This window comes from Schistocerca cancellata, chromosome 7, assembly GCF_023864275.1.
Source record: "Schistocerca cancellata isolate TAMUIC-IGC-003103 chromosome 7, iqSchCanc2.1, whole genome shotgun sequence".
Taxonomy (NCBI): domain Eukaryota; kingdom Metazoa; phylum Arthropoda; class Insecta; order Orthoptera; family Acrididae; genus Schistocerca; species Schistocerca cancellata.
The window spans coordinates 306,684,605-306,706,237 of NC_064632.1; the positions used below are offsets into that span (position 1 = coordinate 306,684,605).

The window sequence follows — 21,633 nt, forward strand, 5'->3', positions numbered from 1 at the left end:
TAAAAGCTTTAATTTCTGTGATATAATTTTCACATTTTTCTACCTGCCATTTTGGAACATGTGTCTCATGAAAGTAAATATTGGCCAAGTGTTTGTGACTTACACAAAAGCCAATTACTTTTTAAACATTAAAAATCTGTGTAACAACAAAGAAATACTTTATGCTCATTTACACTCTAGAAATTAAAGGTATTGTTACATCTACATAATAACAAAGGAATTTGTTAGGATAATTTACAAACTAAAAACTAAACACATTAATATCTCACAAACAGGAACAAATTTAATTTTTACCTTTTCTCCTCCAGACACACTGAAAGTGATTCCATGTAATACCAAATCAAGGCCTTCCCTGTAGCGCATTTTGTAGTCTTTGAACTGCACTTCCCCTTTTGAAGGCCAGTCAATCGGTGGTAGTGTTGAAGGTATTTCCCATGGTGCTTCCTGCAATCAGGAATATGCCTTTGTCTATATCAAGACAAACTTCCAAACTATCAAAGCAAACTATAAGACAGCTTTAGCATACCTGAGGAATTTCACTGTATTCTTTTATTCTCTCCACTGCCACAATATTTGTCTCTACATCTGACATTGTTCTTACCAGCCAGTTCAGAGTTTGTGTTGCCTGCAATAATTACAAGGTAACATACAGGAAAATATTTTTTTCATTTTATTACAGTATTTTTCCACAGTCAAAATGGCAAAACTACAAAAAAGGTGCAGTAGTCACAATATCAAATTATAGAAGTAAAAAAAATTAGTATGGTAAAAAATGAAAGCACAAGATACCATTGCATTTCATTTCTTTTTCTTTCAAAGTTAAATAGTCTGAAAATTTATTAAAGTATTGAGAAAATCAACTAAAATATGAATTATATTTTGTATCAAACTACTTACTTCTATATGGAAGAATTCAAGGGGTGGGTAAGAAATGAGAATTTTGTTTTGTTAATATTACATAACATAAAGTGGAAGTCTCTTTCACAAGAATGACTGAAGTACCTGAAGAAAAATCTAGATATTTGCAATTCAACTTCAGACTAGCAAATCTGCACTACAAGCACATTACATCCATCTCCCTTTTTCTGACACTTCAAATCAGTTCACACTGAACTGATCTAGTAGAATATAATATGGAAATTGGTCAAAGATCAAGATAATGTTGGCTTAATTCTTTTACTGCAAAGGCACCTGGTCAGATGGTAAACAAGGAAGTCCACCAGGAAATTTTAGCACATTTGGGGGATGCTGTTGACAGGAGGAGGGCTGAACTGTGGGAAAACTAGACCTAGACATTGCATTATGACAATGTGTCAGTTCACAGAATGCTCCTTATCTGCAACTGTCTGGCACAACATCAGACTCCTGTTGTGCTCTATCTACCCTACTTTCCTAACCTAGCTCCAGCAAATTTTTTAATTTTTCCCAAAATTAAAACTATATGCAAAGGACATAATTTCCTAAAGATACAGGAGCCTGGCAGGCTCAGGAGCAGAAGCAGAATGTAGGCATTTTCATTGACTGATTCCTGCTCTCACTAGGAGCACTCCTGTGTGAAGTGTTGCTTTCTGCCAGGACTTTTCAAAATTCTGTATCCAACAGGTGTAGAAAAACACAAGCCTTCATGGGAAAGTCACCTGTAGCCATTAAGCCAGCGTAGTAGGAGTAGACCACAAATTACTGTAAGGGAAGACCAACTCACCAGTTCCAGGCTGCACAGACTCCTTCCACCTAAATATTAGAAACCCAATCTGGCATCCCCAACAGCCAAGAGGATGGTCAAGAATCATATGTTACAACTCTATAGGATTTTCATATACTACACCTGGATCAAAATAACAAAGTAATCAATGTAGCTTTTTACAGGACTACTACCATAGCAACAACCAATCAGTGAATGCACTTGGTTATTGTTAAATATTCTACTACTGCAGATAGCAGTTGCTATAGCCAATTGCAAGTGACACATGTGACTTGTAACATATCAATTGTGATCCATTTCATTTGTGTGCTTCGTTTCTCTGGATGATGAGCAAATTTTGTGCTATAGAATGTCTGAATCTTGCAGTTCGAGTGTGCAGTAAAGTGTGGTTGCTAAATAGAAAGTTCAGCAATCTGTTGCATGGTCATATGGGTCAGTTTGTGTGCTCATAGTGTGAATATTTTGAGAGGGAGAGATACAGTGGTACACCTCTACTACCTCTGATGAAGATAGTCAAAAGAACAGTAGATACTCTGAAGATTTACAAAAAAGCCTTCATGAAAGTTTGTAAGGAAAAGGCCTGTTCAAATGAGGAAGTGGCTGACATGTAACCTATGAACAACTTTTTTTTCTTATTCTTTTTCTTTTTTCTTTTAAAAAGAAAAGAGGAAGAAGAGGGAGAATGAAGGAAGATAGAACAACAAGTAATGAACCTGAATTCATTCCAACAAGACACTGTTTGTCACCACATACATGAATATTATCAGTGAATATTTCAGAGAAAAGAGCACCCAACTGCGTGTTAGGTAGGCTTATTCAGTGGCAGCAAAGCCTGTTGTCAGGGTTCTAAGTTTCATGTACAAAAAAGTACTGGACTTAAAATTATAATGGAGAGAAGTGATACTGTCGCATCGCATTATTAATTTTTAAGAGGTATTGTTAAGGCACTGTTTGACGACTGTGTGGCTTGATGAAATGTGGATAAATGATGGTCATTCTCATAAGAAAGGGTGCAAGAGTTATTGTCTTGTATGCTGCAACTTCCTCTGGTTTCATACCAAACTGTCTCATGGTTTACAAATTGAAGAAAACAAGTGACCACCATAAGAAGATGGTGTCTACTGTGCTTCAATAATAAATCTCAGTTCATTATTAAGGAATACACTCTTGGACAAGTATGATATACTTTATGCACACTTCAGTGATTGGTATATACTTATGCAGTTTTTATTGTATTAATCTTTGTAGTTATCTTATTTGCAAGAGAGATTCAGATCCATTTGAGGCACCTTTCATATTGAAAATGCCAACTGAAAGTGAATCATGTTGATTATTGTAAAACACAGTGCATATCCTGTTGCTTTTGTTAAGATATACATATAACAATAAAATGGTATCATTTTGTGCATATGTTATGTGACAGCTATTGTGATCCTGTAAAGCAACTTTACATTAACAGGGGCAATGAGTAGACAGACAGCACAAAACTGTGCAGCTGTTGCTGCTGGAGCCACATTGTGCATGCACACACTGGAAAACTGACAACATTAGCCACTTTCATGCTCAACTAAGCTTTGCTGTAAGTCAATCTGTTATTATGATTGAGGCATAAAAGATTTTCTGCCAATGGTATGCATCTGAATCTCCACTGACAATGTGATCCTTTCTACCCTAGAGGCTGTCACAGTGTTCAAACACAATCAGTTTACTGCAATGACTCCATCTAGGCTGCCTCCTTTCATATACTGCTACTTCAGGGAGGCAAATCCATACTCGGGAATGGTCACTAGCTTCCCACTAAGGAACATTCACAAGAGCAGGCAAGAAGATACTGATATCAAGGACTGAGAATGATCATGTTGCAGCAATGAGAACCATCTTTTGTCCTCTTTCCAGAATACAAAATTATCCTTGAGAAGTTTGGCACTAACTTAATGCTGGATGACATGTGATGGCAGGACCAACACAATGTCATGTGTTTTGAAATCTCTTACAGGTAGAAATGTGTGGGGGAATTGTCTAGTAAGGGTTCCAAGATCCTCAGTCTCTCAATGTTCAATCAAGTTCCATCACACCTACTATTACAATACCATTATTTTCAATGGTGCACACATGCTAACTGCAACTACAGCAAGTGCCTAATTATAAGAGTTAGTGCAGACCTTATATTGTATGAATAATTCATATGTTTTGGTTATACAAAGTTAACTGTCTCTCGAGCTGAGAGGCATGCCCTTCCTGTACAGTACTAGTACACCAGCATGGCAAATCTGCTCAAGTAGAAAATTGTTCTGTTTGATGCAAATGAATAACTGCAAAAAGGATCAGCTCTGTTGTTGCTAGCATTAATTTTCCTGCAATGAACAGAAATTTCTCGAATCCCATAGTGAGTCGGCCTTTGTCATGAGGCATTAAATTTCCACTCAGTCTTCAGAGTTTTGCAGAACTCTCCTGCTTTCTCTTTCAACACCAGACCTGATATGGGAAAAACAAATGCTGGAACAACAAATGCAATCCTTCACCTAATTTGGTATAAGTTGAAGTGCTGTGACAATCAGGATTGGTTCTCAGTTTTTTATACAAAATTTAATAGCAAATCTTTATTTTTATTTGTCTCTCACTGTGTGAGATCCTTTTGTAACTTATTTTGTCTTCTAATTTCTTTTTGGTTGTTAGAACCACATCTTCATGTTTATCTGCCATCTTCCTGGCTCAAATAAACCTGGTTAACTCTCATGGCCAGTGATCCTTCTTAGGAGCTATGGTATTATTGAGATATGGTGGCAGCTAGGATGGTACCATCAACAATGTGTTCCTACTGGCAATGTTCAACTGTAAGCTATTGTTTTGTTACCAAAACAGAGGAACAATTCTGAAGATAATCATCCCAGGTGGAAGCCTAAATCATTTCCTTTTACTGTCAGCATTAGGTGATTTGGAAATTATTCACCTTCAGCTCCTAAGGAAAGGGGTTAGGCAAAGATATGGACAGAAAATTGGGTGTAGATATGTTACAAGGGGAACAAAAGAAAACTATTTCAGGGATGTCTGAAGGGGGAACTAGGTCCATGTCATGTTCTGGTATGTGGTAAAATCTTAATTGTGTGCGTAATAGTGTATTCTAAAAGAAAATATTATTTTTAACTGTAGCACAATCCTTCAGACTTTTCTAATTACTTACCTATGCACATATAATCTGCAAAATGAATAATACAAATCCCAATAATTGGTAGTTTGTTATAAAAGGTAAGTGACATTTGCCAATAGTTTTTCATGCTAATAGTCCAGATGACCACCCACAATTTGGCCCTGTCACCACCAAGGTTGGTCCATATTTGCAAACTGTAGCTCCCACAGCAAATATTAGTTGATATCTTTCAAATACATATCCTGGAGATATAAGTATAATGAATTTTCCCTGTGTACATTTGTTCTGCAGCCTTGAAAAGCATTCACATTCTACTGACTTTCAAAAGGCATTTTGTTAGTGATGTTCATCTTTATCCTTCCACAACAGTGTTAAGTCCAGGTATCTATCTCAGTATTTGCTGCATCCTTGGTTTATGTTTCAAGCTCCAATGTGTGTAAGGGGCATGAACAGCATCAGATGTTGATGACTACTGTGGAAGACACACAAATGGTGCACATACATGAGACAGCATTATCAGCACCTGACACAATTTCAAAGGAGCATCAATGTTGGTCTTTGATTGGCCAACTGGTCAAATTGTGCAATGTTCAGATTTTTAGGATATTCAGACGTGACAATGGCCTGATGTTGGACTGCATGGGAATGTGGGGGCAGGCATACTTGTCATAAAGATTCCAGTCAACCAAATCTGATAACCAGAAGTGAGGACTGCCCTTTAGTGCACCATCCACATAATAACCCCTTCCCACATCTGTGCCTGCCATCTGGGAACAAGTAAGGGACTTCCTGTAACATTTCGTGTCATTCCACATTGTTGGCCAAAGGACAGCAGCCAGACTAGGGAATTACCATTTCATGAATAGGCCACTGTTAACATCAGTGCCTGTATTTGGCATGGTGCCATGAATGGGAAGGATGAACTGCTGACGGATGGCATCACAATGCATTCAGCAATGAATCGCAGTTCTGCTCAACCCTGGATGACAATCGTTGGTGAATTGGTGATGATTTGGGGAGGGCTTCTACTTTTCCAATGCTTTGGAGAGGCACATTGGTGTTACTTCTTGACATCATGGTGTGAAGAGCCATTGAATATGACCAGATTATGGCTGGTAGCGAGTGACAGATTTCTGATGACACAACAGTTTGTCATGTACATCTTGGATCATTACTATTATATCTCATTGTAGTGCCATTTTTCAACAGGACAATGGTCACCCACATGTGATATATGTCCCTATGAACTCTCTGTGTGACGCTGACTTCCGTGGCCATCAAGTTTCCCAGATCTGCCCCCGACAGAAGGTGTCTAAGACCAGCTCGGATGTCAACTGCTTCCCACTGCCAGTATCCAGAACATTGTGGACCAGTTACAATAGTTGTAGGCCAGCTTTCTTCAGAAAACTGTATGTAGCTTTATGTCACCCTCCCAATTACAACAGAGCCGGTACACAGGCCAGAAGGGGTGCAGCACTGTACTAAAAAGTGAGCTCATACCGCCAAGTTGTTTGTAAATTTGACTACACTTTGTGATTCTCAAATAGCAGAACATACTCTCTCAAAACATAAAGATTCATTTCATTTCCTATTCTGCTTCTAGCTTCCCCCCCCCCCCCCCCCCCCTCTCCAGACAGTATGTTTACACGTGCAGGCAGTATTTGAAGCAGATTATTCTCATATCCCTTTTTTTAAGAATGAGTAGCTTATCTAGATTAGCTTTGGTTGTTGCCCCCCAAATTTCAATACCGTAGTTCAAATGGTTCAAATGGCTCTGAGCACTATGGGACTTAACATCTATGGTCATCAGTCCCCTAGAACTTAGAACTACTTAAACCTAACTAACCTAAGGACATCACACAACACCCAGTCATCACGAGGCAGAGAAAATCCCTGACCCCGCCGGGAATCGAACCCGGGAACCCGGGCGCGGGAAGCGAGAACGCTACCGCACGACAATGAGCTGCAGACCCGTAGTTCAAGTGAGAGGAGAAAAGAGCATGGTATGCAGTCTTTAGGACTACAGTGTCTCTACAGAACTTGCTAATAGTACTGATTGCAAATATATTTTTTGACAACTTAGTTGCTAGAGAGTCAATATGTGTGTCCCATTTCAGGTTGCTTTGGATTGTTACACCAAGGAATTTTACACTAGACTCTTTCTTTACCAATTTGTTGCCAATGTATAATTTAATTTCATTATTCAAACTACTTTTGTTAAACTCCATCAAACATGTTTTACTGGTGCTTACATTTAAGTGGCTTTCATTAAAAAACTGAACAATTTCTTTTGTCACATTATTACACTCGGCCTCTAGTTCATTACATGATTCCTTTTTACACACAATGGACATGTCATCAGCATACAGAACAATTTTGGAATTTATAGTACAGTATTTAATATCATTTACATAGATCAAGAGCAGAAGGGGGCCCAACACCGAGCCCTGGGGCATGCCATATTTTATGCAAGTGATCTCTGATTTGTAGACACCACTTTCCATTTTAAGTAGAACAAACTGTTTTCTGTTGCTCATATAACACTTTATTAGGATATAAGCAGCGCCTCTAATGCCCATATTCCATAGCTTGTCTAATAGGATATCAACATTCACACAATCAAAGGCTTTTTCCAGGTCTAGGTATACACCTGCCACATGTTCCTTGCTTTCGATACCCCCTAACACCTCTTCAATTAGATGAGCACCTGCAGTGTTAGTTGATTTACCTTTTAGGAATCTATTTTCATTTTTGAACATCAGGTTGTGTTTGTTAAGAAAGTTTATAATCCTGTTGTATATAACTTTCTCAACTATTTTGGAAAAGACAGGAGGGATTGAGACAGGTCTGTAGTTTTCTATTTTGTTGTTGTCACCTTTCTTAAAAATGGGTGTTACCTGCGCTATTTTTAGTCTGTCTGGAAAGATGCCTGATTCTATTATATCGTTGACTGCTGCAGACAGAGGTACAGAGACATTTTGGCTACAGGCTTTTAAACATTAATATTTAGGCCATCATGCCCAGCTGAATTAGAGGGTTTTAGAGAGCTAATGATGCCCATTATTTCTGCACAGTTTGTGGGGGCTAGATAAATACTATGGTCACATGTATTACCTTTAAAACTGTAGTGCATGTTTTTATGTTTGTCCCCAGTCTGCATTACTGTATACTTCCAAATTTACATTTCCAGTTTTAGAATATTTTTACTTATAATCAGCAGTTCCATTTAAATATCTGAATATTCTCTTGACTGCCATCCAGTGTTTTTCTCTCAGATCACTGCAAAACTTGCTTACTGCATTTGTGGCAAATGCAATGTCTGGTCTGGAAGTCTGTGCTAAGTACAGTAGACTTCCTACAGCTTCCAAATATGGTACACTTTCCTTACATTTCTTGTCAACATAAGTTATTAGCAGTTTTGCATTGTTTTCCATAGGAGTAGAAACAGGTTTACATTTTCCCATATTGAACTCAAGATCTTACTTGTGTACAGAGATTGATCAATCAATAATTCTTCTGTGTTGGCACTTCTTAGAATCTTCATACCTAAGTATTGATTAATTTCCCCTAAATCATGAATATTAAATACTGATCGTAACTTTTCTTTAAAAAAGTCCATCTGGCTTTCAGTATTGGTTAAAATAAAAAATAAAAAATCATCTACCCGTATGGCCGTGATTGCAATTTCTTCATTGCACCTTTTATGATATATACTGGGATCTGCCTTTGACTGTAACATGCCTTGTTTTATCAAACTTTTATGCAAAGATTTATTCCAGGAATGGCCACTTTGCTTTAATCCATATATGCCATTATTGAAACCCCAAATTCTCCTTGCCCCTTGATAAGGTCACTTAACTTCATCAGGTGGAATCACATATATTTCCTCTTCCAGTCTTCCATTCAGGTAGGCTGTTTTCACACCCATTTGATGCATTAATATGTCTTCCTTTACTGCCAGACCTAAAAGGTATCTTAATGATGAATACTTCACCACTGGTGAGAAAGTTTCATTGTAATCTATTCCTTCTTTCTGGGAATATTCTTTAACTACCAATGTGGCTTTGAATTTTGGTATTGCTCTCTCAGGATTTTTAATAATAACACCCATCTTGTTCTCAGTGGCTTTTTATTTTCAGGCATGTCAACCCATTCATATGTATCATTATCCACAAAAGATTGCAACTCCTTTTCAATAGTGTTTTTCCAATCGTGAGAATTTGAACTTGCTAAAGCTTCATCAACTGTGACTGGTTCATTGTTGATTGTTTGAGCAGCATACATTTCATAATCTGGATATTCTTTTGGTTTTGCTATATGTGAAGACCGCCTTAAACTAACTTCCTCTGTTGAGTCTTCTTCCTCAATTTGATTCTCAGGTAGCATATCAGCTTCTTCTTTATTCTCGTCTTCCTCTGTTTCATTTTCCATCTCTGTTTCAGCACTATCACACGTTACGCTTGGTTGCGTTACTGTGTCATTTTGACTACTTTCCTTTATTTTAGGTCTATAATACTCCAAAAATACTACATCTCTACTACTTATTATCTTCTTATTCACAGGGTTATAAAGAATCCTCACAGTAGGCAACAAAAATACATTTTTGAGATTTTGCATCCCACTTTCCTCTTAATGGTTTTAAAATCTGAACTGTGGCTTCACATCCAAAGACTTTTAAGTGCTTTAGATCTGGTTTCTTTCCAGTCCATACTTCATAAGGTGTCTTGTGTCTCACAGCTTTGGTAGGTGATCTGTTAACTAAATACACTGCTGTTGACACAGCCCCAGCCCAAAAACACTTAGGTAGTTCAGCATCGCTTAACATACTTCTTGCCTTTTCTACAATGGTTCTGTTGGCTCGTTCTGCAACTCCATTCTGAGAAGGACTGTAGCAAATGGTAGTCTGATGCCTAATACGCATTCCATTCAACTGTTCCTTAAACCATCTGTTTACATATTCTGATCCATTGTCTGATCTAATGCTTTTAATTTTCTTCCCGGTCTGTCTTTCGACCATTTTGCAATAAATGACAAATACATAATTCACTTGATCCTTGTTACTTATAAAATAAACATGCATGTATCTAGAAAAATCATCTACGAATGTCAGAAAATAGAAGCTTCCTCCTAAGGATTCATTCTCCATAGGTCCACAGAGATCTGAGTGTATGAGTTGCAAGACTTCGGTAAATCTGCTCTGATTCGATTTAAATGCTGAGCTAGCCTGCTGCCCTTGTAAACACACCTCACATTGAACATTATTCATTCCATAATTTTCCATCCCAGTTGCCATATTCTTCAGTAAAGTCATACTTTTCCTATTCAAATGTCCATGATGATGATGATGATGTTTGGTTTGTGGGGCGCTCAACTGCGCGGTTATCAGCGCTCGTACAATTTCCCAACCTTTGCTCAGTCCAATTTCGCCACTTTCCTGGATGATGATGAAATGATGAGGACAACACAAACACCCAGTCATCTCGAGGCAGGTGAAAATCCCTGACCCCGCCGGGAATCGAACCCGGGACCCCGTCAAATGTCCATGTCTCCTATGCCACAAGAAACCATTTGCAGCATAAACAGAGTGATTTCCTGTTTCACCAGTATTTTGAACTGTATTCACTTTGTAAATACCTCTTACATTACTTGCAGTAGCTACAATATCACCACAAGAGTCTATCACTTTGGCTTCCTCTATATCAAAGATAACTTTATTACCCTTCTTTACTATTTCACTTACTGACAACAAATTAGTTGAAATATTCTTTACATAATGTACATCATGAGCAGTAATAACTTCCTTTTCCCCAGTCACAAGCAAATTAAGATCCACTTTTCCTGCGATTTCACACCTTAACTTAGATCTGTCAACTGTAGAAATTCCAATGTCAGTCCTTGAGTGAACACTATACAAACCAGACGGAGCTTTGGTAATGTGCACAGATGCTCCTGAATCTAGGAACCATTCTGCATGATCATCACTCGCTTCATTAAAAGAGTAAAAAACAGAAAATGCCTTAGCTTTATCAGTAGTCTTTCTCTAAGGACTACTAGAATTAACATGCTTCTTTTCTTTTACACTTAACTTTTCATTACACTTTGAAGAAATATGTCCAATTTTCTGGCATCTGAAACATCTTATTGGCTTCTTCTTCTTGTACTTAGAATATAAAGCAGATGCTGTTTCTTTTTCTCAAATGTTACAATCTGATTCATTCTTCACGTCCTGTAGAATCTTTACTTTAACACAGTCCACTGTAATGGATATTCCTGAACTTTCCAAACCCATAATCATTGGCGAATATTTCTCTGGTAGTCCAGTTAACAATAAAGTTCCAATCCATTCATCCGCGATTTCAAAACCAATACGCCTCAGATGATTGGAGGTTGAAATTATTTTATTCACATATTCATCAACGCTTTTACACTTATTCAATCTTGTGGTTATCAGCTCACAAAGTAATCCTACTTTTCTGGTTAAACCACCATCTTCAAATGCGTTTTTCAGTTTGTCCCATACCTCTTTTGCTGACAAAGGCTTTTCTATGTGAACATAATTCACTGGATCAATCAAAATGATTAGTTTTGATTTCGCCTTCCGATCCTTAGTAGCAAAACTTGTTTCTGTAGGTGCCAATTTACCATTTACGATGTCCCATAAGTCATCGAAGTGCAAATACTCCTCAACGGCAAATTTCCAGGTCGCGTAATTTTCAGGTCCTACAATCTGCTCATTTGCGGTGTCTGTGTTGTACACATTTTACAGTTATTTTCTTCTTCATATAGCATACACAATCCAAGTTTATATGAACTTCGGCACACCTTTTGTGCAAATACACATCACCTTAAAGCTTATTATTTCACTTTAATGCAGTACCTGGGCCCATAACCTGTTGTAGTTTATGCAGGTTAATGCAGCTAAATGACAGGTAACATGATTTAAAGGACAAAATAAACTTATGCTTTATTTGCACAACACATATTAATACATCTGACTACCAAATTATATTATGTTGCCCCATCAACAAACACGGAACATATATATTCCATAGAGTCTTATTCACTCTGCACATCATATCTTGTGCACCACTATGCACGCTGGAAAATGTTTGTTCACATATCCCCAACAGATTTGCATGTGCAGTACTGTCACAGTGGAGCATATAAGGCTGTGCTTGGTATCTCATCATCAGTCTAATGAGTCATGCTTTGGATGGCTGGATTATACGCAATCAAAATATCAGTTGAAGAAGTAGTCTTTGTGTGGCAACATGCCCAAAATATAATGGAGAATTCATTGCTTTTTCAGGATGTAGGCAAAGAGACTGCTGGTATAATGTGAGGTTCTCCTACAACTAAGGTGATTGGGAAGTTGTTGGATAATATAACTTCTAATTCACAATGTCATTTCAGGTATAACAGCAATAGAGAATTCTTAAACTTCAGCCATTTATTGCATTATCAGTCTGCACTGCCAAGTTTTACAAACTTTGTCAATTATGCCTGGTACACAGCACTATCAACAGAACATAGTTAGGACCATTTCTTACTCTGTCCAAAGTTTGTCTAAATAAAACTAGTAATTACTGTGAAATGTCTAAATACAATAACTTTTCTTCTGTTAGGTGTGTCTGGTATATGGAAAATGTTTGTTTTGTCACTCAACCAACATACATTACGCATTTTTGTACCTACTATAAAAAAGAAACTGGTTCATTATCAGTAACAATGTTGTTGCTGTGATCTTCAGTCTGAAGACTGGTTTGATGCAGCTCTCCATGCTACTCTACCCTGCTCAAGCCTCTTCAACTCTGAGTAACTACTGCAATCTACAATCTTCTGAATCTGCTTACTGTATTGATCTCTTGGTCTCTCTTTATGCTTTTTACACCCCATGCTTAGCTCCAGTATTAATTGGTGATCCTTCGATGCATCAGAATGTGTTCTACCAACTGATCCCTTCTTCTAGTCAGGTTGTACCACCAATTTCTGTTCTCTGCAATCCTACTCAGTACCTCCTCATTAGTTACATGATCTGTCCATCTAATTTTCAGCATTATTCTGTAGCACCACATTTTAAAAGCTTCCATTCTCTTCTTGTCGAAAATGTTTATCGTCCATTTTTCACTTCCATACATGGTCACACTCCACACAAACACTTTCAGAAAGAACTCCCTGACACTTAAATCTATACTCAATGTTAACAAATTTCTCTTCTTCACAAACACTTTTCTTGCCACTGCCAGTCTACATCTTATATCCTTCCTACTTCGACCATCATCTGTTATTTTGCTTCCCAAATAGCAAAACTCGTCTCCTACTTTAAGTGTCTCACTCCCTAATCTAATTCCCTCAGCATCACCCAACTTAATTTGCCTTCATTCCATTTTTCTTTGGTTGATGTTCATCTTATATCCTTCTTTCAACACGCTTCCCATTCCATTCAACTGATCTGCCAAGTCCTTTGCTCTCTCAGACAGAATTACATCATCAGCAAACTTCAAATTTTTTATTTCTTCTCCCTGGACTTAAATTCCTACTCCAAATTTTTCTTTTGTTTCCTTTACTGCTTGCTCAATGTACAGATTGAATAACATTGGGAATAGGTTACAATCCTGTCTCACTCCCTTCTCAACCACTGTTTCCATTTTGTGCCCCTTGAGTCTTATAACTGCCATCTGGTTTCTGTACAAATTGTAAATATCCTTTCACTGCCTGTATTTTACTCCTGTCATCTTTAGAATTTGAATGAGAGTGTTCCTGTTGACATTGTCAAAAGCTTTCTCTAAGACTACAAATACTATAAATGCAGGTTTGCCTTTACTTAACTTATGTTGTCAAAAGCATTCTCAAGTCTACAAATGCTAGAAATGTAGCTTTGTCTTTCCTTAACATATCTTCTACAATAAGTTGTAGGGTCAGTATTGTTTTGCTTGTTCCCACATTTCTCTGAAATTCAAACTTGTCTTCCCGAGGTTGACTTCTACCTGTTTTTCCATTCTCCTGTTAGTATTTTGTAACTGTGACTTATTAAACTGATAGTTTGGTTATTTTCACATCTGTCACCACCTTCCTTTGGAATTGAAGTCTGAGGGTATTTTGCCTGTCTCAAACACCTTGCTCACCGGATGGGACAGTTTTGCCACAGCTGCCTCTCCCAAGGCTATCAGTAGCTCTGAAGGAATGTTGTCTACTCCTGGGGCATTGATTCAACTGAAGTCTTTCAGTTTTTTATCAAATTCTTCACACAGTATCTTATCTCCCTTCTCATCTTCATCTACATCCTCTCCCATTTCCATAATACTACCCTCAAGTACATCTCCCTTGTATAGACCCTCTATATACTCCTTCCACCTTTCTGCTTTCCCTTCATTGCTTAGGACTGGTTTCCTGTTTGAGCTCTTGATATTCATACAGATGTTTCTCTTTTCTCCAAAGGTTGCATTACTTTTCCTGTAGGCAGCATTTACCTCATCCCTAGTGATACATGCTTCTACATACGTACATTTGTCCTCTAGCCATTCCTACTTAGCCATTTTGCACTACCTGTTGATCTCATTTTCTAGAAGTTTGTATCCCCTTTCACCTGCCTCATTTATTGCATTTTTATATTTTCTTCTTTCATCAGTTAAATTCAATATTTTTTTGTGTGGTCCTCTGCTGCCGTCACTATTTCATCTCTCAAAGCTACCCATTCTTCTTCTACTGTATTCCTTTCGCCCATCCTTGTCAGTCATTTCCTAATGTTCCCTCTGAAACTCTCTGGTTCTTTCAGTTTATCCAGGTCTCATCTCCATAAATTCCCACCTTTTGCAGTTGCTTCAGCTTTAATCTGCAGTTCATAACCAACAAATTGTAATCAGAGCCCACATCTGCCCCTAGAAATGTCTTACAATTGAAGTTCTGGGTCCAAAATCTCTGTCTTACCATTATGTAACCAATCTGAAATCTTCCAGTGTCACCAGGTCTCTTGCACATATGCAACCTTCTTTCAACCAAGTGTCAACTATGATTAAATTATGCTCTGAGCAAAATTCCACCACATGGCTTCCTCTTTCATTCCTTTCCCTGAGTTCATATTCAGCTACTACTTTTGCTTCTCTACTTTCTCTTACAGTCAAATTCCAATCCCCCATGGCTATTAAATTTTCATATTCCTTAACTATCTGAATAATTTCCTTTATCTCATCATCTGCAGAGCTATTTGGTATATAAATTGTTCTACTGTGGTGGGTGTGGGCTTAGTGTCTATCTTGGTTACAATATACCATTCATGGTAGCTTACCCATGTTCCTACACAGGTGTGGGCTTAGTGTCTATCTTGGTTACAATATACCATTCATGGTAGCTTACCCATGTTCCTACACTACGTGATCAAAAGTTTCCAAACACCTGACTGAAAATGACTTACAAGTTCGTGGCACTCTCCATTGGTAATGCTGAAATTCAGTATGCTGTTGGCCCACCCTTAGCTTTAATGACAGCTTCCATTCCTGCAGGCATACATTCAATCAGGTGCTGGAATGTTTCTTGGGGAATGGCAGCCCTTTCTTCATGGAGTGCTGCACTGAGGAGAGGTATCGACGTCGGTCATTGAGGCCTAACATGAAGTTGGCATTCCAAAACATCCCAAAGGTGTTGTATAGGATTCAGGTCAGGACTCTGTGCAGGCTAGTCTATTACAGGGATGTCACTGTCCTGTAACCACTCCACCACAGGCCATGCATTATTATAAAAATGTGCTTGATCGTATTGAAAGATGCAATCTCCATCCCTGAATTGCTCTTCAACAATTGGAAGCAAGAAGGTGCTTATAACATCAATATAGGCCTGTGCTGTGATAATGCGACACAAAAGAACAAGGGGTGCAAGCCCCCTCCATGAAAAACATGACCACACCATAACACCACTACCTCCGAATTTTACCGTTGGCACTACACACTCTGGTAGATGATGTTCACTACGCATTCGCTATACCCACACCCTGCTATCAGACCACCCCATTGAGTACCGTGATTCACCACTTCACACAATGTTTTTCCACTGTTCAGTTGTCCAATGTTTACTCTCCTTACACCAAGAGAGGCATCACTTGGCATTTACCGGCCTGTATGCTTTCATGCTGTACATGTCCCTTCACACTTCCACTTCACTATCAAATCAGAAACAGTGGACCTAGGGATGTTTAGGAGTGTGGAAATCTCAGTACAGATGTATGACACAAGTGACACCCCATCACCTGATGTCGTTCAAAGTCCGTTAGTTATGCGGAGCACCTCATTCTGCTCTCTCATGATGTCTAATGACTCTGAGGTCACTGATATGGAGTACCTGGCTGTAGGTGGCAGCACAATGCATTTAATATGAAAAACGTATGTTTTTGGGGGTGTCCAGATACTTGTGAGCACATAGTGTATTTTGTTATTAATTATTAAACCTACTCCTGCAGTGCCCATATTTGATTTTGTGTTTATAATCCTGTATTCACATAACCAAAAGTCTTGTTCCTCCTGCCAACAAACTTTACTAATTCCCACTATATCTAATTTTAACCTATCCATTTCCCTTTGTAAACTTTCGAATCTACCTGCCCGATTAGGGGAGCTGAAATTCCAAACTCCGATCCTTAGAATGCCAGTTTTGTTTCTCCTGATTACAATGTGCTTCTGAGTAGTCCCTGCCCAAAGATATTTTACCCAAGAGGATGCCATTATCATTTAACCACGGAGTAGAGTTGAAAGTCTTCAGGAAAAATTACAGCTGTAGTCTCTTCTTCCTTTCAGCTGCTCACAGTACCAATACAGCAAGGCTAAACTGGCTGATGTTATAAGGCCAGATCAGTAAATCATCCAGACTGCAACTACTGAAAAGACTGCTGCCCCTCTTCATGAACCATGTATTTGTCTGGCCTCTCAACAGATACCACTCCATTGTGAGTAAAAATATACAGAATTAAATGTAATCATAATAACTGCACTACAAATTGTTATAAAACAATGCAGGTATGTGTACTATTCCATTCCAATGTATTTCATTTCTACTTAAAGTGTTAAAGATGTCTACAATCTGAAATCACAACTTGCCATGAGTTTTGTTCTTGATTAGTCACCTTCGTGAGAACTACATCTGCAACAATTTAGGTGATCATGTGAACACAATGTTAAAAAGAAAATTAATGGTATGTGATATTTTTGGTATGCTGTAAGTGGCTGGAATTTCAGTGTGGCTCCCACACTATGCTGTATTACAGTCTCATCACAGCTGCTTACAACCATTTGCTGATTTGCAAGCTAGGAGGGAAGGGCTGTGCAAACCACTATTATAAATGGTTCTCCAGTATCCTTATAAACACACCTATTGTCCATCTTTGCAGTTTAAATTCTGTCAATATATTCCTCTTAGTATATTCTTCCTGCATCAAAATTTTCAGGGCAGGTTTCAGTATGTCAGGTTGAACCATTTCCTTGTGAGGCTAATTATGTAGCTAACATTGAGAACTGTATTGATCTAAAAGTTCAGTTATTCCACTGTAAGAATTATTTGGTAGTCTTCAATTGCAAACTTTTTCCCTCTACTTAGTAAACACAGGATGATTCTTACTCCTCTCTAGGTGGTTTTCACAGCAACTGATGCAAAGTGGAGGACAGGAGCTTAGGATACCCAGCTTTTGAACAGCTGATTTACAATTCCACAAGTTGCTTTGACTGTGCACATAATTTTTTTGTGTGCCTGGACAGTTAACAATTGTTAGAAATACTTGGAATTCAGTGTAAAGGATGGTATATTGAGGCAGATCAATTCACTGATGTAAAGTACTCTTGAGAGGTGCTAGATGGTCAAAGATAGTAATGCTGTGAGGGGGACAAGGAGGAGAAAAATCTATCACAAATATGTAACCAGATATTCACCTAATGGAGTATGGGGTATCATCAAAAAGCAAACTATTGGTTTATGGACAGATTTAAAGAGTTAGTTTTTAGCACAGACAGTTATTTGGTAAGGCCTTAATACCCAGTTGTAATATGTTATTTAATCATAGGTGCCATATACTTCTTCCCTATTTAGACAATGAATCTGTCGACTTCAATAATAACTTATTGTTTCCATTCAGTCAAGAATGCATATATGAAAAAAAATCCAACCCCTTGATTTCAGATAGTTTATTCTTCACTTTCTTTGGTATATCTCTTTACAAAAATGCTTGAATTATATTTGGACCTGACATTCTTTGCTATACAGGGTGTATAAAAACACGTGTCAGAAACCTTAGAGATTTATTCTTGAGATCAAAACATTATGAAAGGATCATATGAACATTGGTTTGAATATTCTTCACTATGGAGATATGAAAGGATTTAATATTCAAAGAACAATAATAATATGTTAAACAAACACATTTACATAAATAGAAATTAATAATCCGAATACACAGAAATTGCTCGAAGTGACCACCTCATGCTTCCATGGGTCTCCTGTGCCTGCATCCATATTTTGCCATACACTGTGGAAAACTCCTGGTGTGTTGTGCATTTGGTCACATCTATTTCGGGTATGCTCCCTTAGAACATCAACACTGGATATTAGAGTTAAATGTACCAAGTATTTTAAAAGTCCCCAAATAAAAAATGACTGGATTACAATCTGGAAATCAGGCAGGCCACGAAATGAAGCTCCCCTCAACCAACCCACTTGTCGGAATGTTGTTATCAAGTTACTGACAAAAAAAGAAAAAATAATAAAAAAATGCCATGACTAACAGTAAAGAATAAAGTGAGTAAAAAGGCAAATTCGAGATACATTACACAACCAGGAGTCACTACAAGGAATTCCTTTCATACCTCCCTGACCAAGGATTTTTGGACTCATGTTCATGCGAAAATTTTGCAATGTTTTAAAATCAAGAATGAAGCCTTAAACTTGTTATATATCCTGCATTTTTATCTTTGAATTATCAAATACTTCTTATTTACTTACATGCAGTTCTGTTGCCCATTTGCCTCCACCTATACATTACAGCCTTTTTTCAGATGCTGATAATCCTTTTTGATTGTTGTGTTCCCCATTCTCTCTCTGCACTGTATGCATATGGGACAGTTCAAACTACATCTTTTAATATGGTTTTAAAACTATCTTCTGGTGAACTTTTTTATTGGTAAATGAAAGAATAGATGTATTTTCCTAAACTAGTGCTTTACACATACCTGGAGAGCATAACTGACAGATAATCCCACAATACCAGCATTTATGGAATCATGGCCCAATACTGCAAACAGCGATGAAAATAGAATTATTAAATTGCCAATCATCTCTAATCTGACTGCAAGCCATCTGGAATTACACAGAAAATCTTTTACTCAGGATTCAAAACATATATAGGGAAGCAAGAGAAAAATCAAACAGTAATCATATCGTTTCACTAATGGACATGAGAAAGTAAGATTTCCATATTACTAAATTTTCATCTTTCACAATAAGGGTGTACTACACTCAAAAATAAAAGATGCTGATGAAAACAACAATTAGATGTGTGTAGAATGTAATGAATACCTATGTAAATCAGAGACCAATTTTGCACTCAGATGCTCAAATATACCAGTATCATTCAATAAATAATGCCCCACAACTTTTTTTTCAAAACTTATTTATCCTGAAGAGTTAGAATATGGTGACAATATCACCAACATGACTTTTACATGTAATATTTACCTTTTTAGTCTCCGTAATGTCCTATGGCCTTACACCAGCTTTGCATAAGAGCATGTTTTCCCTGTTGGTGAAAGCTCTTGCAGTGTGCTCACAGTCAAGTGTCACTGCATGATTTACATTATCATCTTTAAAGTGTGTGACACATAGAGAATCTTTATGTGGCCCAAACACATGGAAGTTTGAGGATGGCAGATCTGGACAATAGGGTGGATCAGACAATGATGTCCAATACAAGTCGTTGATGTGTTCATGTGATCTGTGATGTGTGTGGGCACTCATTATGTTTGAACAAGCTTTCTTTTGGATTCTTGAGAGATCAAAAACATTGGAAATTGTTGTTTATATCTCATATGCCTCTGAATAAACGGTTGACAATTTTGGTAACACAGCCACAAGACTGATACCATCATAAACCAAAAGACTGTCATTATAGTTTTGCCAGCAGAGGTAGATGCCTTGAATTTTTTTCTTTTTTTTATAATTGCAGATAGTGTCCCTCCACTGGCTGCCTTTTTACTTTTGGCTCAAAGAGATGCACCCAGTTTCCATAATCCATAATGATCTGTGACAGAAAGACCTCTCCATTTGCCTCAAACTGCTCTAAGATTTAAGACAAAATGGCATTTATTTGAATGTAGTGATTTGTTGTGAGCATTCAGGGGGGCCACCTTGAGCACACCTCTCAATATCCAAGAATCTCAATCAGTGAATATTCATTTCCAATACTCCATGATAAATGTAGAGCTCACTGTCAAGTTGGAATGCTCTGGTCTGCACAATTAATGGCATTCACATGATTCATTATGTCAGTAGCAGTGGCTGTTATGGGATGTCTTGAAAGCGGCCAACTGTGGAGTCCATTTCTGCATTTCCTGACGCTTTATTTCTCTTTATCCATTACCAAACAGCTCTCCCTCATTGCCATACACTACACACAAACGTTTATGGATATTCACCATGGTTTCTATTCCCAAAAACAAGAATTCAATTACAGGAATTTGCTTGTAATGAGTGTCTTGCATAGACTGCCATTTTGATGGTTCATTATGCCTCTGAAATTTGTTGGCATTGTTCAAAACTTTGCACACATGCAGAATAAATGTCAAATGTGAAGCAGCAAAAATATATCAACAGTTATTTAAAAAAAGAGTAGTCACTATTTATTTTTAAGTGGCCACTATTTATTTAGTTTTTAAAAAAGTGGTCTCTAAAAGTATTTATTGAACGACTCTCATATATAATGGAAATCATTATTGTGGGTTACAGTAGGCATTCACAACGTTTACTTTACTTTCATGTGCAATTTTAATCTAAGATTCACAATAACAATTATAAACTGTATGAACACACTGGAATAAAAAGTAATATAAATGAAAGCATAACAACAGAGCATCCTGTGCAGAACAGAAAAAGTGATATTCTTCTACATCTTCTTCTGCCAATCCAGGATTAAGCCTTATTCACCTATTCTTCCTCAGCATTCCCACACTCCTTTTTCCAATGGCATTGTATTCCATTGCTTGTTGGGGAGTTCTCTGAGATGAAAAGTGCAATACATGCTCATTCCACTCCTGCTTTTGTTGGATTACACTTTCAATTAATGTCTATAGTCCCAGTTTTTTCCATATTGCTACACTTCTTATTCTGTCTTCTCTTGTGCAACCTTTCACTGACCTAAGGAACTTCATTTCTGATGTTTCAAGTTGTCTTAGGTCTTTTGATCTTAATGTCCAACTTTCTGCTCTCTACAGTACTGTGGATTATACCATGACTTAATATAATTTAATTTTGGTATTTCTTCTAGTTCCATTCTTCTGTGTTCTGCTTATTGTGCCACATACATGTTGATAGGTGTTAATTCTCTTCTTTATGTCTTTCTCTTCTTCTAATATTATGTCAAATTCCTAAATACAATGCTTTTTGCTGATGACCAGGTAATCATACAGGGCAGTGAAGACAAACTACAAATATCAGAGCATAGATTAAACAATATAAGCCTAAATTATCAACAATAAAAACAAAAACAATGACTTTTTAGAATAATGCCCTATTAGGACTAAGACAATCATTAATAACA

General features: G+C 37.5%; 1 protein-coding gene across 1 annotated transcript in view; it reads right to left on the bottom strand.

Annotated features, from left to right (window-relative positions):
- LOC126092472 (multidrug resistance-associated protein 1-like) overlaps window positions 1-21,633 on the bottom strand; it is a 409,434-nt gene that overhangs the window by 39,324 nt on the left and 348,477 nt on the right. The window contains exons 26-28 of the mRNA XM_049908086.1: window positions 19,052-19,178; window positions 527-625; window positions 295-444 (exon numbers count right to left, since the gene is read on the bottom strand). Coding sequence (XP_049764043.1) covers window positions 295-444; window positions 527-625; window positions 19,052-19,178 — 376 coding nt within the window. The remainder of the gene's footprint in view (window positions 1-294; window positions 445-526; window positions 626-19,051; window positions 19,179-21,633) is intronic.